Source organism: Periplaneta americana, chromosome 1 (assembly GCF_040183065.1).
Source record: "Periplaneta americana isolate PAMFEO1 chromosome 1, P.americana_PAMFEO1_priV1, whole genome shotgun sequence".
Lineage (NCBI taxonomy): Eukaryota > Metazoa > Arthropoda > Insecta > Blattodea > Blattidae > Periplaneta > Periplaneta americana.
In genome coordinates this window covers 156,532,688-156,556,341 of record NC_091117.1, presented here as the reverse complement: position 1 = coordinate 156,556,341, position 23,654 = coordinate 156,532,688, and the positions used below count along the sequence as shown (strand labels likewise).

Below are 23,654 nucleotides of genomic sequence, written 5' to 3'. Positions count from 1 at the left end.
GGAATATGTTGAAAAATAGCGCAACAATTGCTGTATCTGTTCCAATAAAGCTTTCCATGAAATTGTCTGTAAACGACCCCAGGGAAAATCAGTTTCTGGACGGCTGTAATTGCTGTCGAATGATCAAAATTTCTATAAGCACTTGTTTTGACATTATTAACATGATGGCAGAAAACTAATTACCTTTTATCTGCCCCCATGAGAATGTTTGTGACTTTTCTTTTATTTTTAATAATAATAATAATAATAATAATAATAATAATAATAATAATTTCACTTGTTTTGTGAAATCTACAGGTATGTTTTCGAATTCTACCGAGAGTATTTACAGTCTTAGAAAAAAGTTTTGTCACACAGATACTTTGTAAGTCCCAGAAAAGAGGTAGTGCGCTTGACCAGACATACAACGAAACAAAACTAATTTTATTGCTTCAACTAGTCGTTCTCTTGTGAACCAGGTCGCTCGTCCTCTGATCATGCGTACTGTGTCCTTTCTGGGGCTTATAAAATAACTGTGCAACAAAACTTTTTTAAGACTGTAGGCTGTGCGTTGTCATCACGATATCCTTCTTCATTTTCTTTCTTTTTTATTTTTATCTTTTATGGCGTATAAGCATTGTGAAGCTCTCACGTGACGGATGTCCTCCCATGCACCCACTTAGTATCAGATCGAGAAAAATTCAGATAGAAATTTTAGACCACGGTTATACAAGTGCTATAAGCGCGATGAAGTTATAGTAGGCATGGTTACAAATATATTATTGCGATGTACCGAAGTAGGCTACGTATGATATTTCCGTGCAGGAATTCTGCTTTATAAATATGATGAAGGATCGGTGGAGGGGGAAAATTCTTTCCGGCACCAGGATTCAAACTCGAGTTTTCAGCTCTACGTGCTGACGCTCTATCCACTAAGCCACACCGGATTCCAATTCCGATGCCGGATTAGATCCTCTCAGTTTAAGCTCCACCTCTTAGTTTGCCCTTTAGTGGGCAACCCTCACGCACTGTGTCACAGATGCGTGACAGTGACACAATGTCCAACACACTATGTGCAGAGATGAACTCATTACGAATGACAAAGTGGCCGGGATCCGACGGAATGAGCGCCGTCTTAAATCACAAAGTGATTATATACGCATATCATATTATAGCGATGTACCGAAGTACATATGATATTTCCAAGCAGGAATTCTGCGTTATCATATGATGAAGGATTGATGAAGGGGAGAAAAATTATCTCCGGCATTAAAGGGAAACTAAGAGGTGGAGCTTAAACTGAGAGGATTCAATCCGGCAAGGGAACTGTAATCCGGTGTGGCTTAGTGGATAGAGCGTCAGCACGTAGAGCTGAAAACCCGGGTTCGAATCCCGGTGCCGGAGAGAATTTTTTTCCGCCCCACCGATCCTTCATCATGAGTACAAAGAGTTGTGATCTACATTTTCAGTTAGTGTTACTTATTGTTCTACCGTCGACCCTGTGCAACACTTTTGTGTTATGGTCAAGCAAGATAGTAGGGGTAACATTAGGACATCAATGTTTATTGCACTCGAGTTTCGTTACATGGCAAAATTAACAATATGATACGTGTCTCTTCACTCGAACCTTGGTCATCCTTCACGGCCTGAGATTATGCATAACAACTTTAAGATACGTAGTATCCAGTCAGTTCCCAATGCCCTCAGCTAGAGTGCAGACGCAGAGATTGATAAACCAAACGCGCTCTTGGATTTCCTTGTGAGCTACTGTACAATGGCACAAGACTGGATCACTGTTGTGAGTATTCGCCACATATTGTGCATTATTTGCTTGTTTATGTCATTATTTATTATCTGTATATTTATTTCTGGACACTTTGCAAGATAAATGATCGGCCAACGAATACACAGCTGAGACGTAGCCATGGGGTCGTGGCTTCGAAGTCTCACTAGACACTAGAGTATGGGTGATGTTCCTTTTCATTTTGATGCACCATGTAGACTGAGCGTCATAAGGACCCTGCGTCATGAGTAGGGACCGGATTTTTATGTAATTACATATTATATTCCTTTCAACCTAACTGTAGGCCTATATACACGTAAATAACAAATCTTTGCGAATCTTGTAATTACCATCAGTATATTAAAATTTGATACTACATATGTTTACATATTTACCCCACATTACATATTATGGCTTGGTATTACATAAATCTACATATTTAGGGAGTTTATTCATTTTTACCTCTCTAAAAGGAAAAAAAAAAATAAATAAATAAACTTCTGCTGGGGAAGTTTACAATTTGAAATACACATATTTAAAAAGAAAAGATATATTTCGGGACGAAACATAACGTCCTTAGTTCCAGAAAGTAATAGAGGCACTCACCCCATACCGCCCACTGTAAATATGAATGAACAAAAGGCAACCTTTCTCATACAACTACCTTGTATTGCAGAAATCACTCAGAGTAGCGTTGTCTTCATGCGGTGGAGTAGGACGAGGACGACATACATTTGTCTAGAACTATAATTGTTCTGCACACGTCTTAACAAGCTATTCCCATGCAATTTGCAACCTTACTCACCCTCTTCCTAATCTTGTCATGGAAAACCTGTGTCAAGTCTGACATGAGCCGCATGGTTAGGGGTTTTTATAGTATCTACAGGGTGGGCACAAAGCTATTCCCTATAAATACCTCAAAAATACACATTTTTTATGTAATTCATAATTCAGACATACATTCACTTTACGCTAACTTGTGTCCTAAGTGTCTAAAGGATTAGTAGGTATGTCCCCCCATAATTCTCTTCACACAAAACAAAGCGTCGCCAAGTTCGGTGTGACATTCGCCTCAGCACCTCAGCTGTGCCTAATTTCAAACTTTCACTACAGATGGAAAAATAGTAATGTGTCAAGTGTGCGGTAAAAAAGTCGGATGCTCTATGAAATCACAACTGGAGAGTCTTACCTTTCTTATACCTGCCAGATATTGATATTAAATATTTTCATGATTTTACATATTTTGGTACATATTCAGCTTATTTTTCTTACATAAATATGTACATATTTCACACCTTGATATTACATAAAAATCCGGTCCGTAGTCATGAGTAGGGGGCGAAAGTTGATGACCTAAAAGTAGCTGAAAAAATGACCAATAAAATTTCCCTAAAATTAATAAAGACCTTAAAGTTAATAAATCGAAGGCAGGGGACTGTATTTGGATAGCTAATAAACACAAAAGAGCGGATAGTTTTCAAAACAAATCAAAATCACATTCTTGTTTCTGATTTTCTTCTATTAAAAATAATTCTCAATTGATACAAATTCACAAACAAAATAAGTATGAATACTGTAATTTCAAAAATATGTTAATTTGTACCTGATAGATTGAAAACAGCTCATCAAAAATTTAAGTACTAATACGTAATGTATGTGTGACAATGGCTATCATAAAATACTATATCAATGAAGTTTTATGTTAACCCACTGCAAACAATGACACACTACAGTTTAAGATAATCTTAAAGAAAGTTTTTTTAAGAATTTTTAAACTCTTTTCTTTTCCTAGTGTCTTCCTCCTCGCACCCATTCTGTTCCTCACCCTTGGCATAGAGAAAATGTTTAACAACTTCACGGTTGCGAGTTCACGCACTTAGAGCTGAAAAAAGTAAGAGGATTCAGTACAGTCTGTATTTCCAGGTAAAATCTATCACTGCTACATTCTTTGTCTGCTTATCGGATCACTATGACCACAACTGAAAGTCAGTCTTCTTAGCAATGCATTATATTTATAAATGGAAAAGCAACAATTATGATTTATACGTAAAATTGCAGGAAAATAAAACGGAATGTTTCAAAATGCTCTAAAATCAGTAAGAATTTGACAAAACTATTTTAATGACCCAAAAAAATTTAAAAAGACCCATAGGACAAAAATGGCAAAAAATGCAACACAAAATGTTACACAAAATTTGCATGTTTTCTGTTGTTACATCATAAAACGAATTTTAAAAAATGGCATTTCACCAACATCCGTTGCCCGTGAAGACCGTTAAGAACAGTTAGGCTGCTTTCTGTGCGAATGGTACAGTTGCGCTCGAGATAAGCATTCATAAAATAAAAGTATGGCCAACATGACAATCACTAGAGCCAGGGAAGAAAAATATTATACATCAATCACTTGTAACTCGAAGTAAAGTAATTTTACCACCTTTACGCATTAAGTAAGGGTTAATGAATAATTTTGTTAAAGGGATGAATCATGAAACTCAAGCATTTAAGCATATCCAGGAAACATTTCTTGCTCTAAGTGACTCAAAAGTACAAGAGGGAGTTTTCAATGGACCACAAATTTCGAATCTTTATTGGAAGAAAAGAGAGAGCCGCCTGGATTGCATTCAAGAAGGGTGTATTGAATTTTCTGGGTAACCATAGAATTGAGAACTATGAAAAACTAGTGCAAAATTTACTGTTGGCGTATGGAAGTATGGGTTGTAACAGGTCCCTGAAAATTCACTTCCATCTTGAATTTTTCCCCGAAAATTGTGGCGATTTTAGTGATGGACATGGTGAGCGTTTTCATCAAGAAATTTCAACTATGGAAAAAATATACCAAGAACAGTAGAGTACCAATATGCTAGCAGATTATTGTTGGACTTTAGTTCGTGATGTACCTGATGCCCACTATAAAAGAAAATGCAGAAATAGAAAGCTGTAATCTTCTGAAAAGTGAATATTTAATCTTATTGGCATTATATAAAGAAGTATTTTGAATAGATATAAATTCGAAAATTTCTCGAAAACCGTAACCAACAACTTTTTATTGTCATATTCGTATCCAGGAGATTCATATTATATAGAAAACATATTTTATCACATGCCCAGCGCAAAAGAAAGTTAAAATTTGTTACGCAGTGTATTATCGCCATATCACCCTCTCATCTATTGACTGTTGTAAAAAGTATAGGGCTATCTTCTCACTGTAACTTCAATCAATTCTTATTAATTATTTAGCAAATTTAAAATACAGCACAGACATTCCACTTACATGACATAATTTGGAGTGCATAATTTACTATAAAAACTTCCTGTCACACCTGACTATTACGTCACATTAGGTGTGTATAATATACACAGGGTTTTGACGTTAGGTCATGTTGCGTACTCAATTTCACGCAAACTAAGTTTCAACGGCAAGTGAATAGGAGAATTCTTTTTGTGCGAGATCGTGCGTATTTGCTTGTTTTCCGCACAGAACCAATACGCGGTAAGTGTGAAATACCACATTCAGTATTCCCAACGTAACACACATAACAATTTCCCTCTTCTTACCGCTTAAGCGCGACATTCAATTTACTGCTTTAGGCTTCTAACATATTATTTTTAGAGACGTTTAACATAGTAATAATTATAAATTGGAAACTTACCACTGCAATTTCACCTAAATTGCAATGTTAATTATTGTTTTTATAAATATTTGCAAAAATTAAGTAAAGTCTACTACTCCACGAAACTTATTGCATTCCTGATACAAGTAACATTAAGGAAGCCGTGAAAAAATCAACAAGATTCCAGATGCCGATGTTATTACTGCAATATGTTATATAAGTAATATTGTTAAAATATTAAAATGAAAAATAAATCATTACATAACCTTACCGTTTGTTTTAAGTTCGCATTTATAGACTGGGGAAAAAAAAGACAGACGTATATCACGGCCTGCTGGAGTATAGTAAACACAGAAAACATTTTATAGCAACAATGTTGAAGAAAGATATTTTGGTGTTCCGAAGTTGGCGTCATTAAACAGAAACCAACATGGAGATTTCATTGCAACCAATTAGAAATTCGTCTTTCAGGTATGTAATAAACGATCTTCGCACAAAATAATGTACGATACATGAGCGGTATGTTTGTTTTCATGTTCTCGGAAATTAAAAAAGCTCAACTACGTTTCGCTTTTTCAATCTTTTCCTCGACCATGAAAACGTCAACATACCGCTCTTGTAACGTATATTACTATTACATTCCGCAAAGACGAGTTCCAAATTTTAAGATAATATTTTTGGTGGATAAATGGTGTGTTTGACTAGAAGAAAATGTGAAAAATCAGAAAAATTAAAAAAAGATTTAAAACGATAGTATAAGTAGAATAGATTGAGGATATTAACTATAGAAAACAAAAAAGTAGGAAACTGAATAGAAGAAGAAGAGAACGAATAGAATACAGTAAATGGGACAAAGTTAAAGATAGGGAGAAAAGTGATAAGAAAGGAAAGAAAGGGTTAAAAAATTGAAGGAAGGAATGAATGAATGGAGAAAAAGGAAAGGAAAACAAAAGAGAAAAGAGAAATGAGTAAAATGAAGAGAAAGAAGGAAAATCAAGAGTAGAATAAGCTGAAAAAAGAATGCATAAAAGGAAGAGGGGAAAATGGAAGATGAAATGAGTAGAAAATCGGTAGCAGCAATGGAAAGAAAAGTGAATAGACGGAAGAAGATGAGCAAACACTGGCAAAAAGAAGAAGTGAATGGAAAATAAGAGAGGAAGAAAAGAGAAGAAAAGTAGAAGTGGAGGAAAAGAGAAATAAATGAAGAGGAAAAAGACGGTAGAAGTAAGTAAGAGATAAAGGAGATTAAAAATGGCTGTAAAGGAGTTGGACAATAGGTCAGAAGTCGAAGAAAAGGAGGTAATGAGGAGAAGAAATAAAACTGTAAGAAATTGGTGAAAGTAATGTGGACGAAGTGGAGAAGTAGAAAAGGAGAAAGAAAATGTAAACTATTAAGATAAACTGAGAGGAACTGTAGCAAAAACAGGAAGGCGAAAGTACAGATATGAGGGGTAAAGAAAGTGGAGAGAAGAGAGGAGAATAAAAAGACAGTAAAAATATGAGGAAAAACAATGGAATTGAGGAGAAGAAGACGAAAATGAAATGCTGCGAACAAGATTTAGAAGTGCAGCCATTTGCGGCAACGGCTCTCAAAGTCTAATTGATTAGACACAACGTAATAATAATAATAATAATAATAATAATAATAATAATAATAATAATAATAATAATCGTAGTTCTGTGCACACTTGCTGTTAGACACACGTGAATGCGGACGCGAAATTGCAGTAGACAGCATTCCCACGGAGGGAATGTGCAACATGAAACATACGTAACACTCGTCTTGAGTCACTCACTGGCAATGATGTGTTGGCTGTAATACATCTCACGTAAACAATACGACGGCACACGTGGCTAAGAAAGTAATGATCGAGGAAGCAGATAATGCTTATCATTACAAGGATGATTATTTGTAAAGTTTTTGAATCCAATATTCTTAATTTACTGTATTGTCATACTCGTCATATATCTGCTAATTTATTTTCTTATTTCCCCACCTCTTCTTTCTGCAGGTATTTTTTTTTCTTAGAGTCCTCATCTCCTCTTCCTTGTTATTTCTCTCTTCGTTGTTGAGTCAGCTGTCCGAAGATAGGTCTGAACCTCACAAGTGACACCAACAGGGCACGACTTATGAGGCAACTAGGCCAGGAGATAATGGGGTAGAGTGGCCAGTTCCTTTCCCCCTACTTTGCATACATCGCCGACTAGTTACATATTACCAGGGAACGGATTTATATGGACTAAAAATATATGAAATATGTAAATATATATGTAGTTATTTTTACCAAAATATGGAATTAAATATGGATTTTTACCAAAATATGGAATTAAATATGGACTTAAAATTATAAAAAAATGACTATGTACGTTAAATATTGGTACATTTTAATCAAACTAAACAAAAAATATAATGGACGTACCTTATCTTCCAATGTAGTTTCAACAAAACACAATTTTTATTGTCTGTTACCATAACAATAGGTTACAAACATTTCTTTCAAGTGCTGAAAAGTGAATCTTCTTCTATTGTCTCTGAGGATAGATTTATACTGACTAAAAGAGCGTTCGACGTCACAAGAAGTAACTGGTACATAATTCAATTTCACAATGTCTGCTGGGGATAAGTCCAAGTTAATCTTCACTGTTGATTCACCACTCATCACAGCAACAACCTTTTGTAGTTCTTCATATCCAGGGTTTTTTTAAAGTACAGTGTCCACCTTAGCTCTTACTGCATCTGCAACTTTACCTCTACCACGATTCAGTTGTTCCACAGTACTATTTATAATTTCAAAACTTTCAGATAGTGAAAGGTGCCTATTTTGGAGACTTTTGAGCGTTTTTATGATGCATGAAAATGTATGCTGAATGTGAGCTAAGTCATTCTTCACACTTATGTCACAGGTAACTGTTTTCGCAGTATCAATTGAGACTGCATCTTCAGAGTCCAATGCAAGGAGAACATTGTTAATAGAGTCTATATGTTCGGCATAATATTCAACTGCTTCTAGCCATGTACCCCATCTAGTTAAAATTGGCTTTGGTGGCAATGGAATTTCAGGGTACATTTCTTTCAACACGTTAACTCTACTGGGAGCTTTGAGAAATACTTTTTTCACTGATGAAATCAACAAATCTACTTTAGGGAAATTGTCTCTGACCACTTCTGCCACACGATGAAATGCATGCGCCACACAAGTAAAATGAGTCAATTTAGGATATACAACAGATAATGCTTGTCCAGCTTTGACCATATAAGGGGCAGCATCGCTAATAAAGAATAACACATTATCGTACATAATACCCTTTGGCCACAGGATACCCATAGCTTCGTTGAACAGTTTAACTATAGTTTTGTTATTGCACTTTTCTAGAACATCACAATGTAAAAGAATTCGTTCAGAATATTGTTCACTTAACAAACCGATAACTACATTACCAACAAGTCTACCTTCTTTGTCGGGAGTCTCATCAATGGAAACCCAAATTGAACTATCTTTAATTTCATCTCTTATCTTCTGTATTGTCTCATCGTAGATGGATGGAGCATACGTCTTCCTAAGTGTTGACTCATCCGGGATTGTATGTTGAGTATATTTTTCAAGGAATTCCCTGAAGACCTTATTCTTTAGTTTGTAGAGAGGAATATCAGCAGAGATGAGAGAACGGCACAGGTCGATGTTAAACTCAGATCTTACATTCGATGTTGTTGGTTGTGTTAAAAACAATTGTCTCTGCTTGGAATTTAGTTGTTTGTTGGCCTGATGTTTACTAGTTGTAATGTGTTGTTGCACCAGGAACTTTTGTGTAGATGATACTGCACACTGACACAAATTACAAAATAATATTTTATTGTCAGTTGATAAACCATCTTCTTTAAATTCTGAAATGTAACTTGTTAGTTTTGATTTTAAATTGACTGAATGACGTACTTTTGGCATATTTACCGTCTTTATAGTATGATTTACAAAACTGAACCTATGTGTACTCTGACTGGCATTTAACTGTTGAGCTGCACAACTGAAGTCTGTTAAAAATTTTAAATTAAATTAATACAGTTTTGTAACTTACTTTCCCATTGTTGATAGGACTGCTAATTTTCAAATAACTCTGATGTTAAAGGGATTACTGAACATGTGTTTAAATCTCTATTGTTGAAATGTATTTTTAAAAGTTAATGGAATTTTGTTTTGTTTTATTGTTAAACCTAATATAATATGGACTGTTTTATATGAAATATGGAAAATATATGGAAATTAACGAAAATATGTACTAAACTCTAAAATATGGAAAAATATGGAAAATAAAAGTAGGATTTTTCAACCCTACACATTGTGAAACATAAAGATAATGCAAAATATAAATTATATTAGCTTTATAAGTAAATATGTATTTACATATAAATCCTTTCCCTGCATATTACACTAATTAGACTTCAGATGCATACAAACAATTGTTCTTCCTCTGACACATATCATCAAGTGAGATGAACGGCCTGATAATAGATGTACAGTAGTGGCAGAGTACGATAGACTGGTAACTAAGACTTTCGTGGTTCGAAACCTACCTGGGAAGGAAACTTTTTTTTGTTCCTTATTCAAATTTATTCCCAATACTTTTAGATTGCTGGTAAAATTCATGTTCTGGAAATAATAAGTTAATTAAGTAGTAAAATACCGCTGCAATCTTAAAGTATTGGGAATAAATTTGAATAAGGAACAAAAAAAGTTTCTTCCCACGTAGGATTCGAACCACGAAAGTCTTAGTTACCAGTCTATCGTGCTCTGGGGTGAACAAGGCTCTGAAATCAGCTACAAGGGTCGGTCCGGTTTTTTTTTTGCCACTACTGTACATACCAGCCAGAACCTCAATCAAAGGTACTCTTCGTTAATCTCCATTTTATTATTATTAGTTATTACTTATTACTTATTACTATTATTTTTAATTGGTTTATTTTACGACTCTTTCAACTGCAATGGTTCTGTAGTGTCTGAGTGAAGTGAAGGTGATAATGCCAGCGAAATGAGTCCAGAGTTCAACTCTGAAAGTTACCCAGCATTTGCTCATTACTATTATTTTAATTGGTTTATTTTACGACTCTTTATCAACTGCAATGGTTCTATAGTGGCTGAGTGAAGTGAAGGTGATAATGCTAGCAAAATGAGTCCAGGGTTCAACGCTAAAGCTACCCAGCATTTCCTCTTAATGGGTTAAAAACCTCTGAACAGCTAACTTTTTCCAAGCAGGATTTGAACCCGAGCCCGCTCGTTTCACCACCATCACCACTACCACCATCACCACCACCGTTGTTGCCAGCTTATAAAAGGTTGCTTACTGATTCAATGTTCAATGTTTATTATTGTACCCAGTAGCATAACGAAAACACAGGTCGCAGTTCGTGTTTAACTGTACCACACAAGGCTGTGTTTTATACGTCTTGTTTATTTTTATCTTCACGCATTTAAATGAACCCATGCGCAATGAAGAGTTTGACGACATAGGTTTGCTATTCGCACCTTGTTTATAGTATATGGTCATACGTAATATATCGTTAGTACTGTTTGCACTTACTCGATAAGTAAGGAACACTCGGCTTGGACCTTTTCGTAACGTGAATTTATTATTATTATTATTATTATTATTATTATTATTATTATTATTGTCAGCTGTCCAATGTCAGGTTTGAACCTCATAAGTAATGAAATAGGGTGGCCAGTTCTTTTCCCCCTCCATTGCATATATTACTGACTAGGCAACATATTACACTAATTAGACTTCAGATGTATACAAGCAATATTGTTCTTCCTTTGACACACATCGTCGCGACACTTGTTTACTGCACATGCGCAGTATGTTGTAAGCGAAACTTTGACAAAAACGGAGCTCCTAATTTTATTTCCGTATCTGTACATGTGAGCCAGAACCTCAATCAGAGATGATAATAATAATAATAGGCTAATAATAATAATAATAATTATTATTATTATTATTATTATTATTATTATTTAAATAAAATAGTAGTACAGGACACAATATTAGAACAAGTATCTAAATGGATTTAACTCTTTTGGATGCCAGTTATCAATCAATAAAGATGAGATTTCCAAAGAAAAATTAAATCCAAAAAGTAAGGAGAAAATTTTCAAACCTAATCAGGTTAAAAAGGAATAAGGCAATATAAAACACTTGTAGAAGTTCCAACTTTCCTCTACGACAGCGAAATTTGGACACTTCAAAAACAAAATTTAACAAGATTACATATAGATTTTTTTTTTAAAGAAAACAGCTCCATACACTTTGTTAGACCATAAAACAAGAAACTGTACAAGAATTAGAAATTATATGCGTTTTAGAAAGTATAAGAAATTATGTACAATTAAAAATGAAAAAAACATACACACACACGTACCAACATATACATATATAAGAATGGATGGCAACAGAATCCCTTTACCGACCTGGCGGCGGAAAGAAAACTGAGAAGAACTTTAAACTTCTCACGATTCATTTTGTGAGTGATCACCTGGCCTAAAATCGTTAATTTTTTTTAGTTGCTAATAAGCCTATTTAGAATCTTTATGCTCGACCATGCCGAAATGTAGTAATTATACACCTGGTAGCAGTCTTTTAATGCATGTCATTAAAGTACACCTATTCATTAAAGTTCAGGTTTTCGATTATTCTCGGATATGCAATCGAAAGACGAGGGAAACGTCACGGAGGCTGTTGCAGAAGGTTATGTTCTGTTACTATAATAATTAGCGTTAATTGTAAATAATATTCAAATAAATTCAATTTGTCATCTCGTTTTTCAATTCTAAATCAATTCCCAGGTTATACATTCTCTGCATTACATCAAGGTCAATGACATTATTGTTCCTCGGAAAAAATCAATACTTTCGCGTCTGCGCACATCTCACAATTCAAGAGCTATGAACAAGGTCACTTCCGATCTTCTGCCAGATACAAATAAAATGTATACTTCTGAATAATTTAAAGTTAGAAATATGGTCGAGCATAAAAAGTCGTATGAAACTTGCCTGTAATGGTAATGGTATGAAAATTATGAAACTCGCTTGCGCTCGTTTCATAAACAAACATACTTGCGTCTTAATTACTATCATTATAGGCTCGTTGCATAATGTACTATTATCATCACCATGATTATTGAGTTGGATCACATCTTTCTGCAAGGTTTCTGGTTCAAGAGATTCTGAGTTCAGGTCATATTTACAGATCATGAATGCTATATAAATTATACAAGTTAGACTTTTCTAAGTATGTGTACAGATAACTACGTGTATTTTTTCCAGTTCTATGTGGCATATCTCCCGACCACATCTTTCAGTTAATTTTGAAGCGAATGTGTTTTACTTCCAGCTGAGCCAAAACATTGGCCTTCTATATTAGTCGTCCAGACAGGCTAGTAGTAAACATAAACATAGGAAGAAATATAATCGAGACACTCACACATCATGTCTGGTTTGTTTTTACAGTAATAACAGTTTTTGCAAATTCGCTTGAATTCATATTTGTTTATGGTATCTGTGCTTGCTCACAATCTGTTAAGATAAAAAAAATAATTCTGCTCTCGAGTCCGTAGCTTGTAAACATTTCAGTCTGTGTAAATGAAAGATATATGGATAATTTAACAGCCTTCACTCAACCCGTTGTTCACGACCGCCAGAAGACACACCATGATCTGAAGAGACTGAAAATTCAATAGAGGATTTGCTCAAAGCGAAAGAAACGGGGGGGGGGGGGGATCAAAATTACATAGGCCTACTTTTTTACTTTTAAAGGATTATCTACTTTTATCAGTGGTTGTCTTTTAATCCCATGCTCATTGTGCTCTATCTTTCCACATGTTATCGTCAAAATAAATGTATTAAAACGTTAGTTTTCTCGAAATTGAAATTTGGATTCTGAAAGCTAAAACAAAAAGACATTTATAAGCTGAAATAAAAAATTAACTTCATAAGCTCAGTTCTGGGCGTGACAAAGAGGATCTAATTAAGATCACAATCTAGTATATACAGTCGCGAAGCTCAATACGTAGTAAATATGCAAACATTAGATAGTTGCTCACCACTAGGATCGCTAATATCGCCTCATTACAGGCAATGCAAAATAGTACCGTCACAGTCTACTGTTTCTAGCACCCTCAAAACTCGAGCTTCGTGACTGTATATAGTAGACTGTGTTAAGATGTTGATAAGTTATGAGAAGAAAAATGTATATTGTTAAAAGAAAATACTCTGCTCCATGCAGGAAATTTTAGATTATTCTCCTCCAAGGGACTGAATGTAAGTCTGCTCCTTGTGCTGTTTTATTCAAATATTGTCTTATTGTGGTCGCAGGGAAAGAAGCAATTTTTTACAGACCCGTGACGTATATTTTTGAACTCCCATCTGCCAATGGGAACTGGATACATTACTCACCTTTCTGGCGCCACTCACGAAGGGGACACATAGATATATACCTTAACTTTCCTTCCGCACTTATCTGCCTGCCCGTCCACCTGACCACAATCCGCAGACTTCTCATAAGGATATTAATTGGATGGTTGATATAAATTACCTTGCAATTGTCAGTATTGAGAAGTCGGTTCAATTGTAGATACTCTAGCTCGCAAGTTTAGCTCAACATATTTATTTCTATATGTGCTCTTCAAGAAGATCAAAGCAGAAAATAAGCCTACATTGAACATACTTAAGTGTTATATTGCAGTTCGAAAAACGTCGGGATACATAGTCGTGCATGCAACCAGATTGCAACAGGTTCATTGTAGGAAACACTATTTTTAAGCTGGAGTCATAATACAGGGTGTTTCCGAGTTGGTGTTACAAACTTTCAGGGATGATGGCGAAGGGCACATGTATCAATTTGAGATAAGGAACCCTGGTCCGGAAATGACCGAGTCGAAAGTTACAAGCAAAAATAGTTCTGTGGAAATGAAATAATTTTATTCCTCTGTACACCTTATTTATGTGTATTTATCTGTACGTCTTACACATACTGTATTCATCTGACGTTGTTTACGTTGTCTACTTACAGTATTCTATTCAATGCGCTGTCTGAGGGATGGAGATAGGAAACTACACTAAAGCAATGCATATATCGTAATGTGTAACGAACATGGTCGGTCCTGATATGCACGTCTGTAGACAAGTGTACAAGTTGCAGTGTCCAGTCGATCAGTCCTAGTGAAATGGAGGAGTACTCGAGAGCGGAATAAGCAGACCTGATTTTCGAATACGGATGAGCCAATGGAAACAGTAGACAAGCTCACAGACTGTATCTGGGCAGGTACCCACGTAGGAGACATCCGGCCCATATCATTTTTCCACGACTGTTCCAAAAGTTAAGGGAAGGAGGGCACGTGGTGCCAAATTACAATTCCATTTCCACACAACTATTTTTGCTTATAACTTTCGACTCAGTCATTTCCGGACCATGGTTCCTTATCTCAAATTGATACATATGCCCTTCGCCATCATCCCTGAAAGTTTGTAACACCACCTCGGAAACACCCTGTATAATTGTAACAGCTTCACTTCTTCTTCTTCTTCTTCTTCTTCTTCTTCTTCGACAAACTTTTTTTTGCCAAGAAGAGATTTTCGTCCAATTGCTTTTGCAATTGCAGAAAGGAAAATACTCCCTTAGTTTTAATGTTAATGAATCAAGAAGTTTTCTTTTATATTTTCAATGATATTGGACAAGAGTTAATCATCGACTTTCTAGCAGCAACTCTGCTCTCCGCTTACCAGTGTGCCTGCCATGAACGCGTGGAGGCCTACTCGCTGTTCGGGCAATTCGTAGTAAAACATTTCGTGAGGTAAGTGAATAATAAGCAGTGGTGCACTCTAAGCTGTTCATTAAGGCATAGGCACCTACACTTAGAGTTTACGAGTATACAATGAATATACAGGCGAACGGACGTCATTTCTTAGCAGACCTTGACGAATTGAACTGTAAATTGGGTCTCCACCATTACGTTCTTTTTTTTTTTTTAATTATAACCACTTTAAACATCGGTTTTATTATAATCCAAATTGGCGATGTACATCTACTAAAAAGGAGGCTGTACTTTCCTATCTTACAATGTTAAATTCCTCAATTTTTGGTGCACTTTTCTCAGGAGTTATAAAAGATACAAGTGTAGAAAAAAATAGGGCATATGTAACATTTCTTTACGTATACAACCGGTTAAATAAATTTAAAATTCCACTGAGTAGTTGGCAAAAAAATCATTGATAACATTTTTTGTGTTAAGAATTATTACAAATTATTTTTCTCGCGATATGACCAGAGATGTTATACTCGCTTTAACATCTTTGGTCATATCGCGAGTTAATCTTTTGGGTGAAATCCGAAGACCTGTGTACTATTGTTGAGACTGGTTCTATAGTTATGAACTAGATGGAGACTGTATATGTATTTGTGATTTGTTATGAATATGATTTTGGTGATGAATGAGGCTGGTGATATTCAGTGATATTGTGGCCCGAATTTCTTAGCATTTGCCTTACGGTTGAGGGAAAACCCTGAAAAACCTCAACCAGGAAATTCAACCCGACCGGGAATCGAACCCGAGCCCTTTGCGTAAGAGACCAGCACGCTGACCCCTACATCATAGAGGTAGTCAAAATTATTTTTTTTTATTTTTGCTGAAGATATAAATAATCTTAATTTTTTAACTAATGTATAAAACGTCATACATTGATATTGTATATTAATTTCAGTCTTCTGGGTACGATACTTTCTGAGAAAAGTGCACCAATATCACAAAGATAAGAAAGTGCAGAAAAATGGTGTCAAAATTTCCATATCATGCAATGTTAAACGCCTCAAATTTGGGAGTACTTTTCTCAGAAGTTATAAAAGATACAAATGTAGGAAAAATAGAACATATGTAACATACTTTCATGTATGGAATCGGCTAATAAATTTAAAATTCTACTGAGCGGTTGGCAAAAAAAAAAAATTTTTCATTGACTATTACACTTTTACTACGTCACACTACTTTTGACCAATAAAACGGTACGAAAGGACGTCTTTCAACCAATCATGGCTGCTTATCGCATAATTTTATCGCGTCCCTAGCATTTGTTTAATTTTATCGCGTCCCTAGCATTTGTTTCTTTGTTTGCCAACATTTCAAACTGCACTGGTCTGGACGTCAAAAACAGAAAATTACAAACCACTCCAGTCGATGCACAACACTTTCAAATATGACTCGCATTGGCATTCAAGAACAAGAATTAATGAAGATCACTGGTCATATATGTAGAGCACCATTCGGAAATCCTGAATAAGTTGAGGGATACACCATGTACAGTACATCAACGAGTTCACTTCACGTCCAATATAACATCAACTGAACCACCAACCACTAAAACATTCAAATTTGAAAATTGTACTTTTAATAATTGTTCCTTTTAAAATTATTCATGTTTATTTTTTATTTCATCATCGTTAGTTAAAACGTTTCTTGTTTATTTCACTAGGGGCCTATCCCTAATTAAAACTTTTCTAACACTTGTTTATATTATTTAGGTTATGTTTGTTATAGCTTCTGCTATATGATATTATGGATAGTCACGTATCAGAGATTGTTTAATACTAAGATTTATTGAAAATCATCTGTCAAATGACGTTGATTACTAGGGTCCGGATGATTGAAGTGGAATGCAAATGTTTTAATAAAAATGAAACTGAATCAACAAAGCCTTCTTGACTAGTAACCGTCCACAAAGTTCAAAGAAGATTCCATAGTTGGTACAACTAATAACAAGAAAACATAATCATAAAACACTACTGCCATCTAGCGTAATGTTGAGATGGCACAATAATACATTTGAAGACAGTTGTATTTTCTAAGCCAATTAATATTTTATTGTATTGGAGTACTTTGTTACTTCTAATCTTTATATACTTTCTTCTAATTGTGTAATAGTCAATTAAATCCCACTCGAGTTTTGATTTTCTCTAGATAAATCAAAACCTCTAGTGAGATTACTGTTGATAACATTTTTTTAGCAATAGGCCTACTACAATATTTTTGCTGAAGACAGGGCTAAAAGCTCACAATTAGAAGAAATAAAATCATATCATTTTACACATATTAAACTACCGAAGAACTATAACAACCAAAATTTCATTTTTTGTCCAAATTCGATGTACAGACTCCCCTAAATTTCACAACTGAAATATCCCCGTAAAATGAGTTTTTCCGAGCCGCTCCCAATATCCCGCAAATCGTTAGTTACTTTGCTCCCGTACATGCGTAGGCAGATACCTGAAATGTTAAAGGTGAGAATGCTGATTCCCGAGTTAACTTTGACCTGAATACCTTTGCAACTACACAAAATATTTTAAACAAAATGTCATATGGCGTGGATTTTAATTAAACGGTAACAAAAAGTCGCAAGCTCAGAATCTCGTTGACTAAATAGGATTTTGCCATGAATCCCCAGGATACTGCTCTTTCGCCGTCAATGCGATAAATCAGTACGTTCAACGTCAACAGATATGTAACATAACCCACTCTCTATTAGGCCTACATGTAGAGAGAAATAATTCCGATCACATTCAGTACTCTAATTATGTTATTCTGATCTTTCCATCCCATGTTCCATTAGCAACATACGAACTTGATAAATTCACTACTCATATAGAAAGCAAAAGTGTTAATTTTTTGTATTGTATATGTACAGTACCAGAAAAATGTAATGGGCCGATTCTTGGATGACGTTTAATAGCGCGATTCACACGGTAACGTTCGTAAGGAGATCGACATTAGTGTCGTACATTTCATGGTTATGTTCAGTTCAAATTTGTCGAGCGTGACAAGAACCGAAGTCTGCTTTGAAGAAGCGAGTCTGTCTTGCTCGCTCGGTCTTGTCTCTTGTATGATCTGTGCCCTGTAAGTTCACTGGCCTCTCCTACACTCCTCTCCCAACCGTTCATGTTTTTAGGTGAGTAAGGATTTTAGAACAAATCTTGTGAAGTTTTATTTAGATGTAAGGACATGTAATTTTTATTGCAAAAATATGATTAAACTTCAACAGAAATATACGTACGTATAAGTACACCACGTTATGTATTAAAATACATGACAGTTGTTACTATATCAATTAGGAGAAAGAAAATAGCTATAATTACATTCTTTACATGATATTCAAATAAATCACAGTTGCTCGGTAACAATGTATATAGGGATGTTCCATTCAAGTTAGTCGAGTATGACGAAGTTCGACATTCGTCGATGTTCGTTCTACAGAAGAAGCCTGTCGTGTTTGTTCCACTTTGTTATAAAAATATTCGCTGTCCTCCACTCCCACCCCTTCATGTTTTAGCATAGACTTTGCGATTAATTTTTTGTATAAAGTAAGACGAAGTTTGTAATGTCTTGGTTGCCTCTCTCATGTTCGAACATCGCAGGACACTATTTTAAACCCGTTTAAGGATTTGAGCTCATATCTTGCGATTAGTTTTTTCATATGTAATGAAGTTTGCAATGTTTTGGTTTCCTCTTTCATGTTTGAACTTTGCACATACCAGTCTATACTTTGAATATATGCGTTTTGTAAATATAGGCCTATTTTCTTTGATTTATTTTTACGTATATTTATGTGAATGTTTAGTCATATTAATAAATAACAAGAAAAATTACCTATACTCATTACTATGCGTAACTTCGCAGATATATATCTGATACCCTTATGCAGCTAAAGCGTAAAGGCGCAGGGAGAGGAGGAACTAAGAAGAAAGGCACCGAACATAAAGGAAAGGGAAAGATTGAACAAACGCAAAGGTAGCTTCAGTTCTACAAAGACTCGGAAAACATGAACCGAACATAAAGCCTCTTATCGGTTTTCAATGGACTCGGTTATTTTAGTTCACATGCTTCACTTCCACGTACTGTTGGGATGCCTATGGAGTAGGGCGAAATTCGTAGTATCTTGATATCTGCTCTCATGTTCGAACATTGCAAGACACTAATCGACACTCCCGCCGGCCGTGCCGCTCAAAAGCGTGACCTTTCGTCTCGTCTCAATAGCTCTGACGGCTCAACCGTCTGCCTGACATCGGAAGGGAGCAGGTTCGAGCCTCACCGCAATGAGCTCCCCACCCCCCTGAATAACGTTAAAATTGTGTTTTACAGTCTTGGGACCGATGTTTCAGTTTGTTTAACAAAAAGTGAAATAACTACTGCCCAATTCCTATGTGTTATTATTAGGCTTGACACAGAAGTGATATTACAAGGATTAACGATAGAAAATTCAGCTGCATCTTTTCATCACTTTCGAATATACATTGTGTCCCGTAGAATCACTACCACAAAGAAACCTGAATATCTCCTAAACTAATAGTGACAGAATAACCGGACTTAAATTTTATGTTAAAAAAACTCACCAAGTTTCAATAGATCTCCACATGTGCGCCTCTGGTGGCCCGAACAATATCAAGACGGTATTCTGTCTCCCTCCATGTGTTTCGCAGCATTACATTTCGCTGCAGCTTTTGCACAAATTGGATTTTGTACAGTATGCTCTAAGTCGCAATCTTTTGTGGACAATGGCCGCATTTCCCGAGATCTCAATCGCCGGTCCAATTCTCCCCAAAGGTGCTCAATGGGATTGAGATCAGGACTCTGTGCAGGCCAGTCCAACCGGTGAACATGAGGCCAACTTCCATTGTCCAACTGAATGCCATGTTGCAAGAGGAATGGCGACGCAGTCCAGTGGATATCCTATATAAACTAGTGGAGAGCATGCCTGACTGGGTGGCTGCTATTATAGCGACAAGATGTGGTACCACGAGGTTCTAAAGGGACAAAAACAGTGCCCAATTACTTTTTGGTAAATAGTGTATTTTTTTTCCATATTCGTTAGAGCTAATTCGAGTAACTTAGTCATAGATACAAGTAAAACGTGGTAGGCTTTGCGATTAAACAATATAGCCTGGAGACATCCGTCTGTACAATTTACTGTACGACTCAATTGTGGGAAGACAGAATGATAGCCAGTTATTTGGGACGAGGAAGGAATAGAGGCACTTATTCTGACAGAGCCTAATTAAATTTTCGAAACTGTTATAGCCGAGGCTTTTCTGCTACCCACTCCGCCTTCCCCCATTTGGCAATCATACAAGACACGTAGATGTAGTTTTGTTAGTTGCTCAATTCCCAGCGAGTCTGCCTCGCATTTTTCATTTAGGCCTATATTTGTTACTAGGACAGCGGAAATTCAGTACTGTCACTTTATATCCTTTGCATTACACGGAATAATCGTAATTAAATTAAAGCTTCAAAATTTGACATTAATTTCATCGTAATATTTTGGCATTTTCTTACTATAATCAACCAGACTGGGGGACTAAGCGGTCTAAGCCGCTCCTCCACTTAGGCGGCGCGGTTCGAAGGTTCGTGGGTTCGAATTCCGCATTGGGCATGGATGGGTATCCATTAATGGTCTGTCATGTAAGTGTCTGTGTGCAGACCCCTACGCTCTGCTGATTCCATGCTAGGGAAAGCCCTCATATGAGTCAGTGTCCAGTGTGCGTGATCTAGAAAATCGTTCCCTCTCCTTGCAGGCATTGATGTGTAAGTCCTACAAAGGACGAGGTTAATCGAAAAAGATATATACAGGGTGTTAAAAAAAGTATCCAATATTTTAGGACGTGCTTGTATGCATCAAACTAGAAAATAATGTCAATAAACATGGACTCTACAACACATACTTTGAGATCTGAACACTTGTTCATAGGAGGTGCTCAATGTGACGTCCATTCTTGACAATGCATTCCTCTGCTCCTCGGCGTAAGGAATCACGAACTCTGAGAAATTTGTTTTAATACGTTAATAAGAAAGTCCTGATAACGATCCCCAGTTAATCTCTGTGGTAGATAGTGAATACGGTTCATTATGTACATTTTTCATTATTGAAATCCAGTATATAGGGATTTTCGCCTGTTACAGTGTTTCTAGACCCATCATCTCTTTTTTGATTGCTTCTCTAACGACGCTGCATCAACTGTGTGATTACTTAGCGTTCGTGGAATTGGTCAGATAGTATTTTGCTAAACCTGACCACACATTGACTTTGAGGCTGCTGTTTATGTACTTGTGCTCTCCAGTTAGGGTTATCAGAAGGCCATTATTGACAGTATAACGATTGATGCTGTCATTTAAATAAAAGTTATCTCTTATGAAAATATGGTGTGTCTCACAATGTATGATTTTTATTTACTTCTTCAATTACGATTCCACATAACTTATTCTTTCTGTAAGCATGGGCTTCACTTACGAGTAATTCTTACAAAATATTGATTTTGTATGGATGCTACTTCCAGGGGCGTCTCGTCCTTTGGGGCTTTCGGGGCTCAGCCCCGCATGAAAATTTGCGTAATATATTATTTCAGTTATTTACGAACAACTCTCAAATATAGAGGAAGTCTCGTTCTCTTTATAGTCAAAGTTTGGAGTTCATCTGCGCGGAGGAGATGCTATAGTCTTCTGTTGTAGAAGTGACAGATAAATTCTAGCCCGGAGATGCTAGATCCCCAGTACAGATCTAGATACGTTAAATGAATTTACTTGAAGCTTTTTATTATCTCTGTGTGAATTGTGCATACAGCTCTGCAAGCTGAATATTTAATACTAAACAAGTATTATTCATTTATTATTGTTATTTGGTTATTATCATTATTATTATTATTATCATCATCATCATCATCATCATCATCATCATCATTATTATTAATATAAAAATATGCGTTCAAAATTAATATCGAATTTTAATGGAACATATTTGTCTTCTTAAACATTTATATCGCATTAATATATAATAATCTGTGGAACAAAATTATAGAATATGAAAAATGAAATAGGGTAAAAAATTAAATTATCTTCTCTGCGACAACAAGCAATTCATGATTGTGCCTATATTATTTCAATTTAAGGGACGTAAGGTAAGCTTTTTACATGAAACTGGAGTGTTGTTTTTGTCACTAAAAACGCTTCAATTCGCCTACGTAAAAAAACACATAGGTATAAACCAATAGCACTGACTCTATGTACTATATAATTCGTAATCATCAATAATTATTTTAACTTGAAGTTAACACCACTTCCTTAAATGGTAGGGATCTGGGTACTTACGAATGTTTTATGTTCTGCTACATAACAAATACATAAATAAATGAATATAATGCTGTATATAATACAGTGTCTTCTCCCTCTACTGATAGGCCTAATTATAGTTAATTTGAACTTGGTCTTCACATTTCTTACGTCCACTGCAGTGCGCCATTTTGTATGTATAATTACTGTACTTTGTATGCAGACGTCTACACAGACTGTCTCGTCCACCGTTTACCCCATGTCTTACTTCCTCCAACTATAGCTATCCAGACACATGAGTTGCCCATTACCAAGACCTTCAGTCTGTCACGCAGCGGTCCGGGTTCGAACCCCGGTTAGACCTGACATTTTTCATTGAAAAATTCATAGTGATATTTGTGGCGAACAAGGTCGCAGTTGGGGTTTTTCTTGTTTTCCCCATGTTAGGCATCTACATAATTGCGTCAACATTTCTCCATTTCATCATCATTCTATAGCATTCCCCGAACGCCGGCTGGCGACACACTGGAGGACCTGGCGTAGGGACGAGTGGTGAGGTTTGCTCGAATCTGGGTACACAGCTAACCTTAGTGTAGTCAGCCGGTGTGGGTTTGAGAATGTGCCTAACTTGGAGGTTAGCGCAATAGATGGTAAAAGGTCGCAGTGCTGGGTCAAAGTGACCCTTCCCGAAAATTTCATTCCATTCCATGCCCATTACCAATAGCTGATACACAAACCCAAGAGCTTGAATTTGACATACCTGTGCGAGTGTATGCTAGCCATGTGACCACGGACGTTACTTCTGTACGTCTATAGAGGGTTGTTTCCGATCTCTGATTACGAATTTGAATGACGTCATGTGCGTCAGGAATCATATCGACAGCTGAATTGCGGCGAGAGGTGACAGACCAGTAGTGAGTGATTTCATAATCAGAGTGCACGGTGTATCACAGTAGCAATGCCCAAGAAAATCGAGCCTTTTTGGGAGGGGTACATAACTCTTTTCGATGCCAAGTACAGTTAGGTGAAAGTCATAGGAGCCTGCAAAAAACATGGTTTCGTTATTTCCAAGAAAGGCATCTTGTGTGTACTTAATAAGACTGACAAAGCTTGGATGGGATTAATTCCAGAGTGGAAAGCAAATCCATCCCCG

At 36.1% G+C, this 23,654-nt stretch overlaps 1 protein-coding gene across 2 annotated transcripts in view; it reads left to right on the top strand.

Annotated features, from left to right (window-relative positions):
• The window catches only part of LOC138702883 (lysoplasmalogenase TMEM86A), a 212,970-nt gene that overhangs the window by 61,144 nt on the left and 128,172 nt on the right, over window positions 1-23,654 (top strand). Inside the window, exon 1 of one of the 2 annotated variants that reach the window (XM_069830260.1) lies at window positions 1,655-1,777. The exons of the other annotated variant lie outside the window; for it this stretch is intronic. Within the exon in view, the coding sequence (XP_069686361.1) occupies window positions 1,754-1,777 (24 nt within the window). The 5' untranslated portion in view covers window positions 1,655-1,753. Of the gene's footprint in view, window positions 1-1,654; window positions 1,778-23,654 lie in introns of those variants that run through there. 2 annotated transcript variants of the gene reach the window in all.